The sequence below is a fragment of the Drosophila ficusphila genome, unplaced genomic scaffold (assembly GCF_018152265.1).
Source record: "Drosophila ficusphila isolate 14025-0441.05 unplaced genomic scaffold, ASM1815226v1 contig_106, whole genome shotgun sequence".
Taxonomy (NCBI): Eukaryota; Metazoa; Arthropoda; class Insecta; order Diptera; family Drosophilidae; genus Drosophila; species Drosophila ficusphila.
Genome location: NW_025063993.1, coordinates 6329187 through 6344659, shown reverse-complemented (window position 1 = coordinate 6344659; position 15473 = coordinate 6329187). Strand labels below are relative to the sequence as shown.

General features: G+C 38.5%; 3 protein-coding genes across 3 annotated transcripts; 1 reads left to right on the top strand and 2 right to left on the bottom strand.

The window, feature by feature from the left end:
* Window positions 1-218: 218 nt before the first annotated feature.
* Window positions 219-3253, bottom strand: LOC108089023 (ubiquitin-conjugating enzyme E2 variant 1). The gene is made up of 4 exons (XM_017187108.2): window positions 3180-3253; window positions 1968-2110; window positions 1095-1220; window positions 219-1024 (listed from the first exon to the last, which is right to left on the bottom strand). Exons 1-4 carry the CDS (start codon window positions 3205-3207, stop codon window positions 884-886), a joined length of 438 nt encoding a protein of 145 aa, XP_017042597.1. The 5' UTR covers window positions 3208-3253; the 3' UTR covers window positions 219-883.
* Window positions 3254-3651: 398 nt separating this feature from the next.
* Window positions 3652-4590, top strand: LOC108089022 (probable Golgi SNAP receptor complex member 2). The gene is made up of 2 exons (XM_017187107.2): window positions 3652-3948; window positions 4006-4590. The coding sequence occupies exons 1-2, from the start codon at window positions 3812-3814 to the stop codon at window positions 4517-4519; spliced, it is 651 nt and encodes a 216-aa protein (XP_017042596.1). The 5' UTR covers window positions 3652-3811; the 3' UTR covers window positions 4520-4590.
* LOC108089024 (probable prefoldin subunit 4) lies at window positions 4534-5347 on the bottom strand. The gene is made up of 2 exons (XM_017187109.2): window positions 5203-5347; window positions 4534-4976 (listed from the first exon to the last, which is right to left on the bottom strand). Exons 1-2 carry the CDS (start codon window positions 5245-5247, stop codon window positions 4605-4607), a joined length of 417 nt encoding a protein of 138 aa, XP_017042598.1. The 5' UTR covers window positions 5248-5347; the 3' UTR covers window positions 4534-4604.
* Between the last annotated feature and the right edge of the window lie 10126 nt (window positions 5348-15473).

Sequence of the window (15473 nt, the reverse complement as noted above, 5' to 3'; positions counted from 1 at the left end):
TTATCATTCTGTCCACTCGATTTCCTCATCGGCTTAGTGTGTTTGTGTGTTTCTATATATATCTATAATTTCCACTTTCAATGATTATAAATCGCGTCTCTCGTCCCAAGCGATTCGGGAGGAAGATATAGAAAAAAATAAAAAAAATCAACGAAAGAATCTGCTTCCTCAATAAAAAACTTTCGTACTGGCGCCGTCTACAAAAATTCCGTTCGACATGTTGTTTGTTGTTTTATTTAAATTAATATATATTTTGCTTTATGTATATAATTAATAAATTTTTAGTTTAGGCAAAAACAATAATTACGCTTCTCTTTTCAAAGATCTCGACTCTTAAGCTGTGATCTCATTTAAACTTTATCATTTTCATGCGTTGCTTTTCGACTTTAGTTTTTACTTGCTGAGTTGAATTTATAAACTGATTTTTTTGCATCTTTCTCGTAGGCATTTACTTGTTTCTCTTGCTGATGTTTTATTTCCTATTAAAGAAGTTGTTTGTTGGGACTGAAGTAGAAGTAAAGTAACCAAACACGATGACATAGTTCATGACGGAAGGGACGACGACGACCTTTTCATAGTGACGCTTCTATCGCATTTTTCGCTGCTGTTCCCTTTACTTATAGTATAGCTTGCATTTGGTTGTTGTTCTTGCCACAATAACCGCACTCGATCTTTATTACGTTCATTATAATCATTCGCTGCCGCCAAGAGCAACTCGAAGGAGCAGCCGGCACACAATCTCTTCCGCGAATGTGAGGACCTTGGTCTTGGACTTTGACTGATGGGGGTTTCCTGCTATTATTGAATGTGACGGTTGCTCCCGCTGTAGTTGCAGTCGTTGCTGCTGCAGCTGCTGCTGGTGTTGCTAACGGATGTTTGTCGACTAAAAACAGCTTCCTTCTGGCGGCTGTGCCAGCTTCAGGTTCTCTTTCATGGTCATAATCCTACGGATTTCCTGCAGCATCGTTTTTATAGTGTACTCACGACTCCACCTGGCCAACATCTGAACTGATCTATGATCAACCTGTGGGAAATTCAATAAAACCATTAGCATACATTTGTCGTTCAACACGCAATCCCATTGGTTTACTCACCACTCCATTGTTCTGGTTAATGCAGTTAATGTTTACTTTAGTTAAAAACCTGAGCGTCGGTGGCTCATCCGGATAACGTTCGCCGCACTCAATCTTTAGTGAATACATTCGATTCTCGAATGGTGTCTGTAAGCACAAGAAATTCCAAAATTACCATTTAATAAGTCTCGATTATACGCTAAATACTGTATGCAATTACGGGCCAGAGTGCCGATGAGTCAGGCAACCATTTTCGTACGCTTTATATTTTTCTACTGCTACTGCAACTAAAACCGTGTTGGGGCTCTGTTCGGAGACCCTTCCACCCTAACTCCTCAATGATTCATGCGGCGGCGCGCGCAACACTCCTAGACTATACAAAAAATAAATGCAAATTTAGTTTCCTTTTCCGTTTTCTTGTAAGAAATTACGAAGAAAGCCATTTTGATTAATTATTTGTTATAAGATGAAGAAATTTCTAATTAACTTTTGTGGTGGATCAGCTTTCTTAATATCGAACTTTTCAAAACAACTTCAGATCGACATTTAAATATTAAACTGTTTCTCAACTATGAAATAAAATCAACATTTCAAGACATAAACCAATTAGAACTTCCTATCGCGTACCATAAAGTAATTTGGCACCGAAAACACCTGACAATGAGTTGCATCAGAAAGATGCTAATCAAATGTAAATATGGCCAACTTTCCATCTCTCTAACTAAATAATAAAAAAAACTCAAAAGATACGGAATTTCCGAGTTTTACGCAACCTAAGCGATAAAATGTCAATAATCCTACCGAAAGTACTGATAAATTGGGCTTATCTAGTGACGTAGCATACAGAAAAGCTTGGAAGCACCATCAACTACTTCGATCGGAGTGGAAACTTACTCTAGGCGGACCGATGATCATGCCGATCCAGTAGGTGAGCGTCATGTCGTCGTCATTCTCCAGTCCCCACGATATGGTGCCATCGCCCACGCCCTTCTGGCCCTGATCCAGCTCCTCCAGTAAGCGGAAATTTCGTGGCACCACTGCAAAGTGAAAAAGAAAGAGGTGAGAAATCAATGTCAATGGATTTTTGCTTAGGAACTGTAATATAAATACGGTCATTAAATGTGTTAGCGGCCTATTATTTTCTTGATGCACCGAGAAAAGGCCACATTATCAGTAAAGTTATGAGCTATTAAATAAAAAATATCAAGTCGCGCAGTTTATTGATAAGCAAACAAACCTTACGTTTGTTAGCATAATCAAACATAAAAATATTTGTTCTTTTGATAATGGCGTGTGTAAAGAAGTTTAAAAAATCTTAGTTTAAAATTTAGTAGACTATACAGAATTTTGAAGGAAGCAGAATATGTAGGTTTTATTTTGTTATACATTTTCTCTCAGTGTGGGGTCATATGGGTCCGTCTTGTTGTTGTTTGCGCTTTGCGTCTTGTGTTGTTTTTGTTTTCGCCCGTGTGACTTTGCACGCATTTTCGTGCAGAGAACACACAAAAAAAAGTGCGAATGAGTAGAAATCAAAAACACAGGGCGGCGGAAGGGTGTGTCGGCGGGGGGGCCGAAGAAACATAATTTCTGCATTTGCAAAAACAATCCAAGCAAATGTAATTTGCAGCTAATTTAATTAGAAAAAGAAGGGAGCTTGCAAAACGCAAGTGTGCAAAAAAAAAACTCAAAAGTAGGAAGGCAAGAAGAAGAGTGTGCGAGTGAGACAGAGACAGAAGGAGAGAGGGTGGAGTGCGGGGCAATATTTCGGAAAATGTCAAGTCACGACGCGAAATTGCAGCGGAGTTTTTCCAAACGGAAAAGCGGCCAAAGAAAATTGCAAGAGCGGCGTGGCCTGCCCGCAAAAAAATATCCATTCGCCCGTTTCGCTTTTATCGGCTTTCGTCTTTCGCCCTTGCTTTCTCGTCTTCTTTTTCCCCCCGATTTTCACACACACACACATTGCGGTTCGCTTTTCACGCTCTTTACGGAGGAAAAATCGGCGCCGGGTGGCTGGAAGTGCGGAAAACGGATGGCCAATACTTGCAGGCACGTGAGGATCGCGTTTGTTCGCTGCCAAAACGTTAATTTATCAATTTTATTTCTTACCAACGCCGGTACTTGATGTATTCGCCATTGTGGTTAATGCTAGAGTGTTGTGTGGCCAGATCTGGTGAGCTAAAATATACCAACCGGGACCCATTCAGTTAAAAATACTGTTTCCGCCAAACAAGTTTCTGTAGCTTTTAAGCGAGTGATTAATTAAAAATTGAAAATAGAATATCTTATTCATTAAAAAAAATTACATTTTTTAAAACTCAATCATAAAAATGTTATTTATTATGTTAACTCATTAATTAAAAAAAAAATGCAATAAACGTATTTTTGTATTCATTAAAAAGCTTAGATTTTAAGCGAGTGATTGATTAAAAATTGAAAATAGATTGTTCATGAAAAAAATTAAATTTTTTTTATTTTTTTTTTTTGATATATTATCTAAAAATGTAAGCTTATTTAAAATTGATTTATTTCAGAACTTTATATTAAGCAAACTAAATATGGTCCCATAGAAAATACCAAATCTGCCGACAGCTGCTCTGTTATCAGCGCTGTTGAGTAACATGACACTCTGTCCAATGCTACGCGTCAGCTTTTTAAACAAACCAATTTCGAGGGGTATTAAAAATTAATTGGCGAATACACCGGTTAATAACTAATACAAAATCGATAGCGGAATCAAGATGGAAAGTTTGTACCACCAAACCAATAACGCGGTGAAGGAAATTGAGCGGGACTTCCAGCAGCTGAGTAAACTCGGTCCCCAGGAATCCCTCGACGTGGAAAATGGGATACAAGTGAAGATTACCCAAGCAAATTCGTGGGTATAAGCACATACGTTGCAAAGAATAGCATTAACTATAAAATATATTTTCAGTAACTGCGATCGATTAGATGTGCTACTCTTTAAAGTGCCGCCTTCCCAAAGACAAAGTTCCAAGCTCAGAGTAGACCAACTAAAATATGACCTGAGACACCTGCAGACATCTCTTCAAACCGCCAGGGAACGAAGGCAACGGCGAATGCAGGAGATCTCGGAACGGGAACAACTTCTTAATCACAGATTTACGGCAAATAGTTCTCAACCGGAGGAAACGCGTCTTCAATTGGATTACGAACTGCAACATCACACCCAGTTGGGAAACGCCCACCGAGGAGTAGACGATATGATAGCCTCGGGCAGTGGCATCCTCGAAAGCCTAATCTCACAAAGAATGACACTAGGTGGTGCCCACAAACGAATCCAGGCTATTGGTAGCACATTGGGCCTTTCAAATCACACCATGAAACTTATAGAACGACGACTGGTCGAGGATCGTCGTATATTCGTCGGCGGAATGGTAGTCACTTTGTTTATCATCGCTCTGATTATCTACTTTTTAGTGCTCTAAAGACAAGCAGCTCGTTTAGGCGAGTTTAAATTAAGTGTACTCTATTCTGTTAAAAGTTAAATGCACAATTATGAGGGTGTTTTGATTAATCATCGCTCTCCAGGGAGATATTGCTACCGAAACGCTGGTACAAATGGGCCTTCAGCTCATCCATTTCGGCCTTAATAACCTTGGCTTTGGCCTCAACGCTCGCGATCTCCTTGAGCACCTGATCCTTGGTTTCCTTCAGCAGGTCCTGGGTTTTTTCCAGCTTGTGCGAGAGGAAGACCTCGCCCACCATGAACGGTATGTCTTCGTCCTCGTCAAACAACTCGATCTCCTCTAGCGCCTCCTCCACGCATTTCAGCTCGTTGCGTTTCGTTTCCAGCTCGGCCTTGAATTCATCCATGCGAGCATTGTGCTTGGCAAAGCGGTTGATGCGCTGCTGGTCCTCGAAGGAGATGTGCACATCATCGTGCTAAAAATTAGAACCAATAAAGATTATTGCACTTTTGTGTACGTTTTGTAACCGATCAATAAAGGCACAAGACATAATGGTCATATCCAATTTAAAGGGTCGGGTGTAAGATTTTTAAGTGCCTTCTATTAGAGTACATTTTTTTTAGGTGACCACCGGTTCACCCACAAAGTGAGGTTACTTTTTATCCCCATCAGCTGTCCGTTGATGATTCACCAATACTTACATTCTGGAACACCTTGTTCGTACCGCTCGCTACTTTTGCTGCCATTTTATAATAGTTTTCAATATATTTAATAAATAAATTATGCTGTTTTACAAACAGTTGCTGTTTTCTAAGCAAAAATGTATGATTATTTGGTTTAGTGTTGTTAAACGCCAGCATATAACATAAGCAGATAATGCGTTAGGGTAATTTTTAAATGTTCTGTTTTCTAGCTATTTTGATATCCTTTTTTTGTCCTATTTAAAAGTTAGAGAGATTTATCAAATAAAAGTTAAAGTTTAAGTAAAAGAATGGTTGTTTATATATTTACTAACATTTTGTGAGATTATTTTAAGTTATTTACATGAAGACAAATGTGTCAGCACTATAACAGACGTGTTTACATAATTATCGCAGTTAACAGTGTATGTAATGTGTATAAAACGCATAAAATGTTGTGTAAATTACATATAACATACATTAGGCCGCTTAACCAAATTATTTAAAACAAATTTAATAAATTTTCATAAGGTCTTTTTAAAATGTAAATCACTAATTTTCGAAACTTTTATTTGAAATTCATTTAAATAAAGAAAAGTAAATAGGTTACAAAGTTAAACAGGTTCAAAATTCAAAATGGTTTTTTATTTGTAACAAAAAAGTATAAAACTCCAAGAGAAATATATTGCATCCGTAATTTTCCCTAGCTACGTGCATATTTTTGTCATTTATTCGCCTCGAATTAAGCCCACCACACAGCTAATTAGTCAAAGTTATTATTGCTTCCTTTCGTCCATTCGATTTAATCACTAATTGTTTGCACATGTCACAAATTAAGCAAAAACTAATAAATTATTCCAGTTAATCACCGTAATTAAACGGGATTTCTTCACCCGATGCAATTAAATTTCCGTTTGCAGCTTAGGAAATTCCTTTTCCCCGCCGCTCTGCTTCTCAGTGAATTCCACGATTTCATCCGCATTAAGCGGAGTTTTTCGGATGGAGAATGCATTTGCCACTTTCATTTCCCCTTCGGAATATTATCAAAATATGCAAATGCAATTAGACGGAACTTAACATTATCCATTTAGGGAGTGAGAAATTGCAGGATGTTTGCGGAGGAAGAGAGAGTGTTAATATCCTGAAGATGACTTCGCTTTTCCTTTCGCTTTTCCGGCGCAAATCCCTTTGGGCTTTGTCATTTTACAAATTGGAATCATTTCGGTTTTTGGCAAATATTTGCAATACGAAGAGGGATAAATGAATACATAAGGATGCCCTTGGCAGCAGTTTCTGCAAATTGAAGCCTAATTTATTGAATTTGTATCGCATCGATTGCAATTGAGCGATGGAAAATCGTTGTTTACAGCAACAAGTTGTATCTACATAGGTATCATGTATACTGAAAATTGCATCAGTTTATTAGTTTAGCCTTCCAATCAGATTGAGCTTAGCCTGGCCTACAAATGGTTGCCTTTAAATAAACACTATTGATTTCGTTCAATTTATGTTGGATGTTGTACATATGTTTTTGTTTACACAATAGTTTGTAGATTTTATTTGACATTTACAGGGATTTATTGACGGACAATATCAATAATTCTTGTTATGTGATTTTCTTTTAAAAAATACAGAATCTAATAGAGGTTAGAAAAGGCTTATTTAATTTTAAAGTTTCTGTTAACTTTTTCTTAATTATGAATTACTTTTTAGTAAGCAGATAATACAACTGAAATCACATACAAAATTAATGTAAACAACTTCGGCACTACTTAACTATGCATTTGGTAAAATCAGATAGCTTTGCCCAATAAACGATACAAATCGTAGGATTGTGTGTCCTTTGCTGCCTCCGATTGAATTACTTCCCATTGACCCACTTTCGGGTCATCAAGTGATGCCCACATCGAGTGTCGCACATATGGGCCGAGTCCTTGGTAAAAGGATTCAGCCCGCCCCTCATCTTCTCATCTGCCGAGCGTTCTTCTCCAGTGCGTGAATGCTGTCACACGAGGGAAATCAAAAGACATGGCGTCAATCAGTTTTCCACTAAACCAGGCAGAAGACGGGCTCTCCTGCGGGCTCTTTGCTTTCTCCTTTCCCTTTTAAAGTCCTGTGGATTTTTCCTCTCACCCGATCTTCATCAAGTTGCAGTAGTTAAAGGTTCCTCCCCCCTTCGAAAGGGTAGTTAAACTTTGCTTAGTCGGGCTATTGATATATTTCGGGAGCTTCGGTTGCTATTTACATTGGACAACTATTTCATTGTTTGTCCATTTTGCAGGATGGATGTGCTTTGATTTCGATTTCATTGCACACAGGTGCGCTTCGGTAAATGCTGTTTGATCGAGCCAACTATTTGTAGTTGTCCTGCAGCAAGGGTTTTACATTCAGCAAAAAATATTTCCCTTGCTTTGAGTTTCAGATTAAAAAGAATATTTCCCACACTCGCAAATATTGCAAAGTTCTGAATGTTCTTATTTATCTTCGCAATGTATTCTTTAAAAATTATTATTTATGTGGATGTCTTGCTAGAATTTTGTTCTGAGCATTTGCATTTGCCCGCACCTTTTGTTTTTTGTTTTGTAGTTGAGATATGCCAACTCCTGTTTAGTTGCTGCTTCTATTTGTGGTTGTGACAAACTTTGGTTCTTGTTTATCTCTTGGAAGTGTCGTACTCTACTCCCGAAATTGTTGATATTTATTTGGAAGTTCGGCTTGAATATGCATGCTTTAAATTTAAGTTCACCCCAACGGAATAAGCGCCCACTGCAAATTGAGTTAACATCCCTGGGTTCTCATTTCGCATTCCGTTTTCGTGCGTCTTTATTTTCTGGATTCGATTGCAATTTGTGTTATTAAAAGCCGCCTCTGTATGGGGTCTCAGCTATGGCTTTAATGCGTTAATTTATCACGCCAGCAGTCTCCAGAGCAGCTCTATATGGCTGCTTATACTCGTATTATATATCTACATGGGAGTCACGTTCCCGCCGAGAGTTTCTGTCTGTCTCTGATGAGAGGCTCCGAAAGGATTTATGGCCTCACTTAAGTTTCCCCCCCCCTGATGAGGCGCCATGCGAGTTTTGTTTTCGGCATCGCGACAGGTGCCATAAGTAGGCCGAAAATGAATAATAATAGCAGCTACTCACATATGATTAACCCGATGACTGATAGGCCAAGTGAAATCAGCGACATTTGTTGCTCCATTGTCTAATGTGCTTTTAATGAGCGTGTGACGATTAAGTTTTGGTCAGGGAAAGTCATAAGTTATACCCAAAATGGACAGCTTTCATTAGTTTCACTAACAATAAGCAAAGTACATGTTAATCAGATAAAGTTTCAATGGGCAAACTTATAAAAAACATCTATACTTAACCTTAATTTGATATAAATGTAAGCTGCTATATTTATATCTTTAAATAAAATAGGTAATGATTAATTGTGAGCAATAATTATTATCTTTATCTTTAAATTTGTAAGCTGAAAATAACTTCAATTTAATCTTCCTTTGTAACATTTTCTTTGTTTCTTAATTTCTTTAGTGACTGCACTTGACGGAATTTTTGGTTAATTACGAACGGTTTTGTTTTTAATGCCCCAACATTATGTGCACAACCAACGAATTTTCTTGGCAGGACACACAAAAGGAGCTACCCGAAAATAGAAAAGGGGCAACCTGCTGAAGTCTCATAAATAAAACATAGAGGTTCTCACTCTCACTCTGCTCTTCGGGTTGTTCAATTCATAAATAATGAGTGAGTTCTAGGTGAGCCTTTAGCCATGCCTTTGAAATGCAAATAAAAGGTATTTTCCTGGCTGAACTTCGGCAACCACATGGCGTATGCGCAATATCCTTTTACCTTCTACTTGTAAAGTTTTTATTTTTCGAACATTTTAACAATTCAATTGAACTCTTGCAAGCTGTCTACAAAAAAATGTGAGATATATTTGGGGAAAAATATAAATGTATATACAGTTTTTCAGCACAGTACCAAATTTGAGTTGTCAAAATTGTAACGACCTTTTTCGGTGTCTTAACCCTTTCCATTGGCCATTTTTGAAGCCATTTTGAGCACTGACATCAACTGCATTGAAATGTCATAAAAATTGAAACACGTTCTCGTTGTGTTCGCTGCTGTTCCAGAACTGGGAAATTTTCATCCTCCTGCTGTTTTCCCTGCTGTTTTCCTGCGGACTTTGAGTGGCATTTCGGATGGCGACTCTTCTGGGCTGCAGTGTTGCTGCTTTTTGGCCTGCTGCTTTGCATACAAATAACGGTAATCTTTGGCTGGCCATGCCCATTTTCCCAGCCCCCGTCTGAATCTATAACCCGTATATATATCCTGAACCCTAACCCTACGGCGCAGTTAGTGTGTCTGCCACTGACGATTTTGCTACTTGGTCCATTTCGCTGATGCTGCAATTTTGCACTTTACACGTGGCCTGCAACCATCCCTTGTGGCAGTGGGCGGTAGCGGAAGGGGGAAGGGAGGGGGCGTGTCACACGTCTGGGTGCGCTGGATATTATGAAAATTTATTGTTTTACGTGCGAGTAATTTTGGGCAATTTTGAAAGACTGCGCCAAAGGTCAGAGCGTCTAAATCAATGCGCAAAAATGTTAGCAATCGCGTGGAACCTCAGTGAGATGGGTTAAAATTAAAGTGATATCTGCTTAACAATCTTTTTTTTGAGAAGAATTTAATATAAAGTTAAAGTTAATATAAAGTAAAGTTAAGTTAAAGATATAGATTATGCGGCATTGGAAAATAAAATATTGTTTAAAAGTTCAATGCTGGTCTTCCAAATAGTAATATGCATTAAATGGCAAGTAATGACTGAACATCAGAAAACATTACTCCCAATATGGTCCCAGAATCTATCTTAACATGCACTTTATCTGCTATCAGAACTACATTCCTATTTTTGGTTTATTATTGACTTAACATGCCCATTTGCCCGGCCAGTGACAATGGATATTCCCCAGTGCCAATTTCCGTTGGGCTGCTGCTGTATTTATTAGTTAAACCCATAGGCAGGAGTACAGAAGGCTTTTGTTCCACAAATGACAATGCAAATAACAAAGGGAAGACGAGTGGCAGTGGCGCCAGAGATTCAGTCTTGTTTATTATGCAGCAATTACCATGGGGGCGTATACGTGTTAAGCGTAGGCAAAAGATAAATATTGTCCCTTGAACAATATTTGCTCTGCTGCCCTGAACTCCTCCCCTCCCTTCCTCTTCCCCTTCCCCTTCCCCTTTCCCCTGCTTTTTCCCCATCCACATCTCCAATGAGAGAACACAAAAACTTTGCCATAAGCACAGCATAATCGTGGAATTATCATTACGGATTTGCAGCTTTTGTTTTTCATTTCGAATTTCGTATTCCCATTGGTGGTCAAGTCGTCAGCTTAAGTTCTACATTCAACTTGAGTGCTAAGCTTCTATCTTGTATTTTGTATCTTGTATCTGGTGCTGTTTGTATCTCCCGAATGCCCACGAGCCGCATTTGAAGTTGCCAAAAGTTGTTGGCCAGACTTTCGTTTCATTTGAATATTCTATATCTTAATGTAAGCACAAACCTTTTTATTGCACATTTATGAAATGGCATTTTCGTGCCTTACTTTCGGACACTTGGAGTTAAGTTGGCAAAGATTTGTTTGTACACTAGTCTATGTTGTATTTTAAAAGTTTTTATTTATCATAGAAACACTTCTATGTCTATTTAAACATTTGATGGTTGTTCGTTAGACTTAAAAGCTTAAATTAAAATGCAAGTTAAAGTGGATTGGCTTTAGTTAACATTTAAGCATTTGAATATTTAAGAAATTTTTTTTAGTGAATGATGTAAACTGGTGACTTTTTATCTCCTAGAAGATTCTTTATTGGTTCTCTGTTCAATTGTTACAATTGCATTTTCTGTCTCCTCAACGATTTACAAGATTCCGAGTCATTCAACAAACCAGGAAATCCCCGATAATTGCACTCAGAGCATTTTGTGCACCAGATTCACAGATTTTTTTTGGCTCCCAATGAAATTCAAGTGGATTACAATAATTCGCTTGTCGCCGGCGGGTGGGAAATGGAGATCCCGATCGAGAGTGGAGGGAGGAGTACAATGGCTGCCTGAATTAGTGCGCTTTGTGTCATTAGGTCTCGTTTCAAGTTGGGTGGAGATTAGGATTTGGGGGAATCCAATGGCAGTGGCAATGGCAATGGAAAGGGGAGTTGGTAAGCGGCAATCAAGTGGACGCACTCATCAAGCGGAGGACGCAAACTAACCACTTCAGCTGCCTCCCCGAAACGCTTTTCAATTTCGAACATTTCGGACTCGCTATTTGTATTTCCATTCCACTTTTTTTCCACTGGCCGTTGCTCCCTCTTAACCCCTTTCTGCCTTTGTGGGGCTTATCAAAAGTGCTCCTTCGTCAGAGTGACAGCTCCCTTTTGCAAGTTATTTTATGCGCAAAGGCCGGCGAAACACACAGTTTTCTTTTTTTCTCAAGCCCTAAAATGTTTCGCCATCGGCTGGTTGAAATGTACAAGTTCCAGAAAAAAGGGAAAGTACAGCAGTTTAAGGAAGCTAGAAAAACTCCTTTGGTAAGGTTATGAAAGAATAACCTTTCTAAAATAATGTGAATTACAGTGCAAGAAATACAATTAGGAAAAAATTACCTCATAAGTACAAAAATAGCATTAAAACATAAAATAACCACCACACATGCTCTTTAAAATGTTGAAGGCTTAAAGCCAAAAGCCTATTTAATGGTTTGAATATTCAGTTTCTTAAACATTAAGCATTTTAGTTTACAACCCAACGACTGCGTCTTCTATTTCCTGACAATTTATTTAAATTCCACCCACCCCCTGAAAAATAAAAAGGGGCATAGCGAAAAGGGAAGTCAACTTCCCTTTCAGAAGATTGATGACTTCCAGCGACGACAGCCACAGGTGTAAAAAGCGAGTATCTGGGCTGTGTTTCTGCTCAGCATATTTATGATGAATTACCTGAGTCAGCTGGTCTATCCTCTCCATTAGATTACTTTCCATCATGTCACGCTCACTTTCCCCAGCTGTCAATAAGCAAATGGCAGCGATAAATCCTCCCCAGCCGATATACTTTATGTATATAAATATATGGCTGACAAAATGTGCAGACGGGAAAGACTGTGGAAGAGAGAGATCTTGTCGCCGCTCCGCAAATTGTTGACATTTTAATTGAAATTTATTGGCCCTAAGACAGGCCATTGTTCGCCCATTTAAATGAAACGCCCATTCAGCACCTGAACCTGACAAACGCACAAATAGCGACCGGATATTGTAAATAAATTAAATGCACCCGGACGGCAAAAAGTTTTTCATTTCCATTCCTGAGCCATGACAAATCCGCTTCCAAGTCATCGGATGAGAAGGGGGAAACTCGAGAAATGCAACAGCACTGAATTGAAGGCAGCTCTAAACTTGTCCGATTATAAATCAAAACTTTCGATTTTCTCTGCGATTCTTTTCTTTCCGGCTTGCCACTGCTGCTGCTGCTTGGCAACTTCCGGTAGCATCGGCTAGACTGAATTGTGCAAGAAGAAAATAAGGGAAAATAAAAAGAAAATTCTCCACAGACGGAGAAACTTTCGCAGATAAGAGGAGCCAACTTGAAAGCGAATAAACGACAATTGATCGATTTGGAACTTTTGTGAAATGTAAATAATGCGTATTAATGATGTCCTTCAATGTCTATTTTACTTTATCTGTGTCTGACTTCTGTCCCAAAGTTTGCAATTTACAAAAGTGTTTTACTATTATTTTAATAGTATATAAAAGCTTTTACGAGACAATGTTTATTATCGTTTGAATTATTTTTGCATCTAATGCATTTGTTCATTAGTTGCAATGCCATGACTAACTTTTCACCTTTTGCATTGACCTGCAGGGCTGATAAAAAATAGCATTTGGAAAAAATATTGTTGAAAAAATAGTTTGGCAACTGGCCAAACCGCCAGCACAGCAAAAAGTAATCATAAATTACAGTTGTCAACTATTATGAGGGCACAAAAACTGAACAAATCGAAAACGACAAAAAAGTGAGGCTACAGAATGCCATTAAAGTTTACAACTTGTTTGGGAATTAGTTACAACAGAAGGCAGTCGGACAAAAACAATTGCAGAAACATTAAATTACACATGAGCCATGAATTTACCTCAATTATGACCATTTACGTCCTGCGATAATGTATCTTTTATGAACCTCAACAGTAATTGAACTTAATTAATTGTTTAGTTTTTAGATGGGAACGCAAGGTTTCCACAAGGTTTATTTAAAGTGATACCTTTGAAAATTGGAAGTCAGTTTAAAATCAATTTGTTTAGAATTCTTGTAAACTTGTTTTATAATGCTAAAACCTTGATACATTTTTTTGTACTGTTCAGGCTATTACCTGTTAGGTTGGAAATAATAATAAGGCTCAGACTTTCCTATGAAACCAAATCCCTCTTGAGCAATTCCAGCTCTCGAGCCAGACAAAAAAATCCGTTCTGTGACACTCGAAATTGGCCACGTGTCTGGCTTTTCCCCACCCGGATTCCTCAGTATTCTCCTGAAATGTGTGTCACACACATTCTGTCGTATATGCTCGGAATGATAATGAGAATCCAGAAATACCTCGAATTCTGTCCAAATTTGTTTAGTTCATTTGGCACACGAAGAAAGTTAATTAGCAGAGGTAAATATTGAATATGAAAGACAAGAAGAGATAATTGAATTTCATGCATGAAAGAAAATCGTGTCCAAATAATTGTGCAAATACACGACAGAGAAATATTCTGCACTTATACTTTTAATAAATAATAATTGAATATTTGTATGAATTTATTCTGCAGACTTACAATTTTCTACAAGTAATTTAAAATGATAAATATAGCTTTAATAAAGTTTATATAAAACTAAAATCCAAGCAACTTGAGATTCCTCTTTTTAAATGTTTTCACCTTAATCGCCGTTTTCTTACCTTCTTACCTTGAAGTAAAAATTATCCCACAAAGCGGACATAAAAAGGGCAGAGTGAGCTTGATAATCAGGCACTCAATTATCCCCTAAGTTTGGACTAATTGGTTGGCTTAAAGTCAAGTAGCGGGCAGACCTTCTGCTCCACCAAAATCCTCAGTCCGCCGATGCAGCTGTCACTTTTGAAAAGTTGCCTTCGCGGAGGAGTTGAGGGATTTCTTTGGGAGCTGTTGCAATATTTTGGCGCATAATTCCTTCCCTGCGCTGTATATAAAATTTAATTAAGACGCATAAAGTTTTTCACACTTTGACACAAGCCCCAAAGCATATGCCCAGCCCCACCACTTTCTGCTGTCCAATCTCGCCCGGCGCCGTCTTAGGGGAAACTACTTTAGTTTGGCTTTGCGCGAAAACTTTCGGGTTCTGGCCAAGCCCCAAGTCGAACGAGGGAGATGGAGCATAATTTTCCTGCCACACGGCAAAAGATAATTAAAATAATAAACTTTTTTAGGTGGGTCAATTGAAAGCTGTCTTTAAGCCACAAATTTTATATTTAAGCTAAGGGGTTACTCATTAAATTACAATTAACATATCTGAGTATTCCTTTAATATTGAATTATCCTCACTAGGAAAAACTCGTTTGAATACACAATTCGAAATGAGTTCTTCAATTTTACTCCCATTTTTTCTCGGTGCAAGAGTACGTTGGCAAGCGGGCAAAATTACGCGCCCTGCTGAGCGCTTTTGTTAATTATGCCACGGCTCCTGCAGGTCTCCACTCGTCGTTCGCTGCCACTTTCTTTTGGTGTTTATTTTTCTTGGCAACCGCCAAAGTTTTGTTGCACAATTTGCTGCTCAAACAAAGCCAAAACAATTTAATTGTCACAGTCGACGAAGTGTGGCAACCAAATTGCATCTTATGGCGCGTAGATAAATAGCTAAAGTGTGTGCGGATTAAACGGAAACCGGCTAAAGCAAACCGAACCGAAGCAAACCCATATGTCTGCGAAACTTTTTCAATCAGCCGTGTTCTCGGCAAAAACCGAGTAAACCGAGAAAACTCACACGGTTTTTCCATCACCCGCCCATCGAACATTTGCCAGTTTCACTGGCTCTCGGGTTTTTTGTCTTTGTTTTGGGCCACTACTAATGAGCAAGGACATTAAATGAAAATGTTGACAACTTTCGGGGCAGCTTGTTCCGTGGCGCTTTACAGATTTTCACGACTTGTAATTGATTTGCCTCGACTTGGATGCTGTTGCTGTGGCTTTTCAGCCTAGAACCGATGGAGGAACAAGTCC

What these genes read in the sequence shown, in the direction of transcription:
- LOC108089024 (XM_017187109.2), bottom strand. Translation starts at nt 5,247, where the DNA reads ATGGCAGCAAAAGTAGCGAGCGGTACGAACAAGGTGTTCCAGAAT. An exon ending in CGAACAAGGTGTTCCAGAAT is followed by an intron (nt 4,977 to 5,202) that starts GTAAGTATTGGT and finishes TCTAATTTTTAG; the next exon opens with CACGATGATGTGCACATCTC.
- LOC108089022 (XM_017187107.2), top strand. Translation starts at nt 3,812, where the DNA reads ATGGAAAGTTTGTACCACCAAACCAATAACGCGGTGAAGGAAATTGAG. An exon ending in AAGATTACCCAAGCAAATTC is followed by an intron (nt 3,949 to 4,005) that starts GTGGGTATAAGC and finishes ATATATTTTCAG; the next exon opens with TAACTGCGATCGATTAGATG.
- LOC108089023 (XM_017187108.2), bottom strand. Translation starts at nt 3,207, where the DNA reads ATGGCGAATACATCAAGTACCGGCGTTG. An exon ending in TACATCAAGTACCGGCGTTG is followed by an intron (nt 2,111 to 3,179) that starts GTAAGAAATAAA and finishes TTCACTTTGCAG; the next exon opens with TGGTGCCACGAAATTTCCGC. An exon ending in TGATCATCGGTCCGCCTAGA is followed by an intron (nt 1,221 to 1,967) that starts GTAAGTTTCCAC and finishes TTGTGCTTACAG; the next exon opens with ACACCATTCGAGAATCGAAT.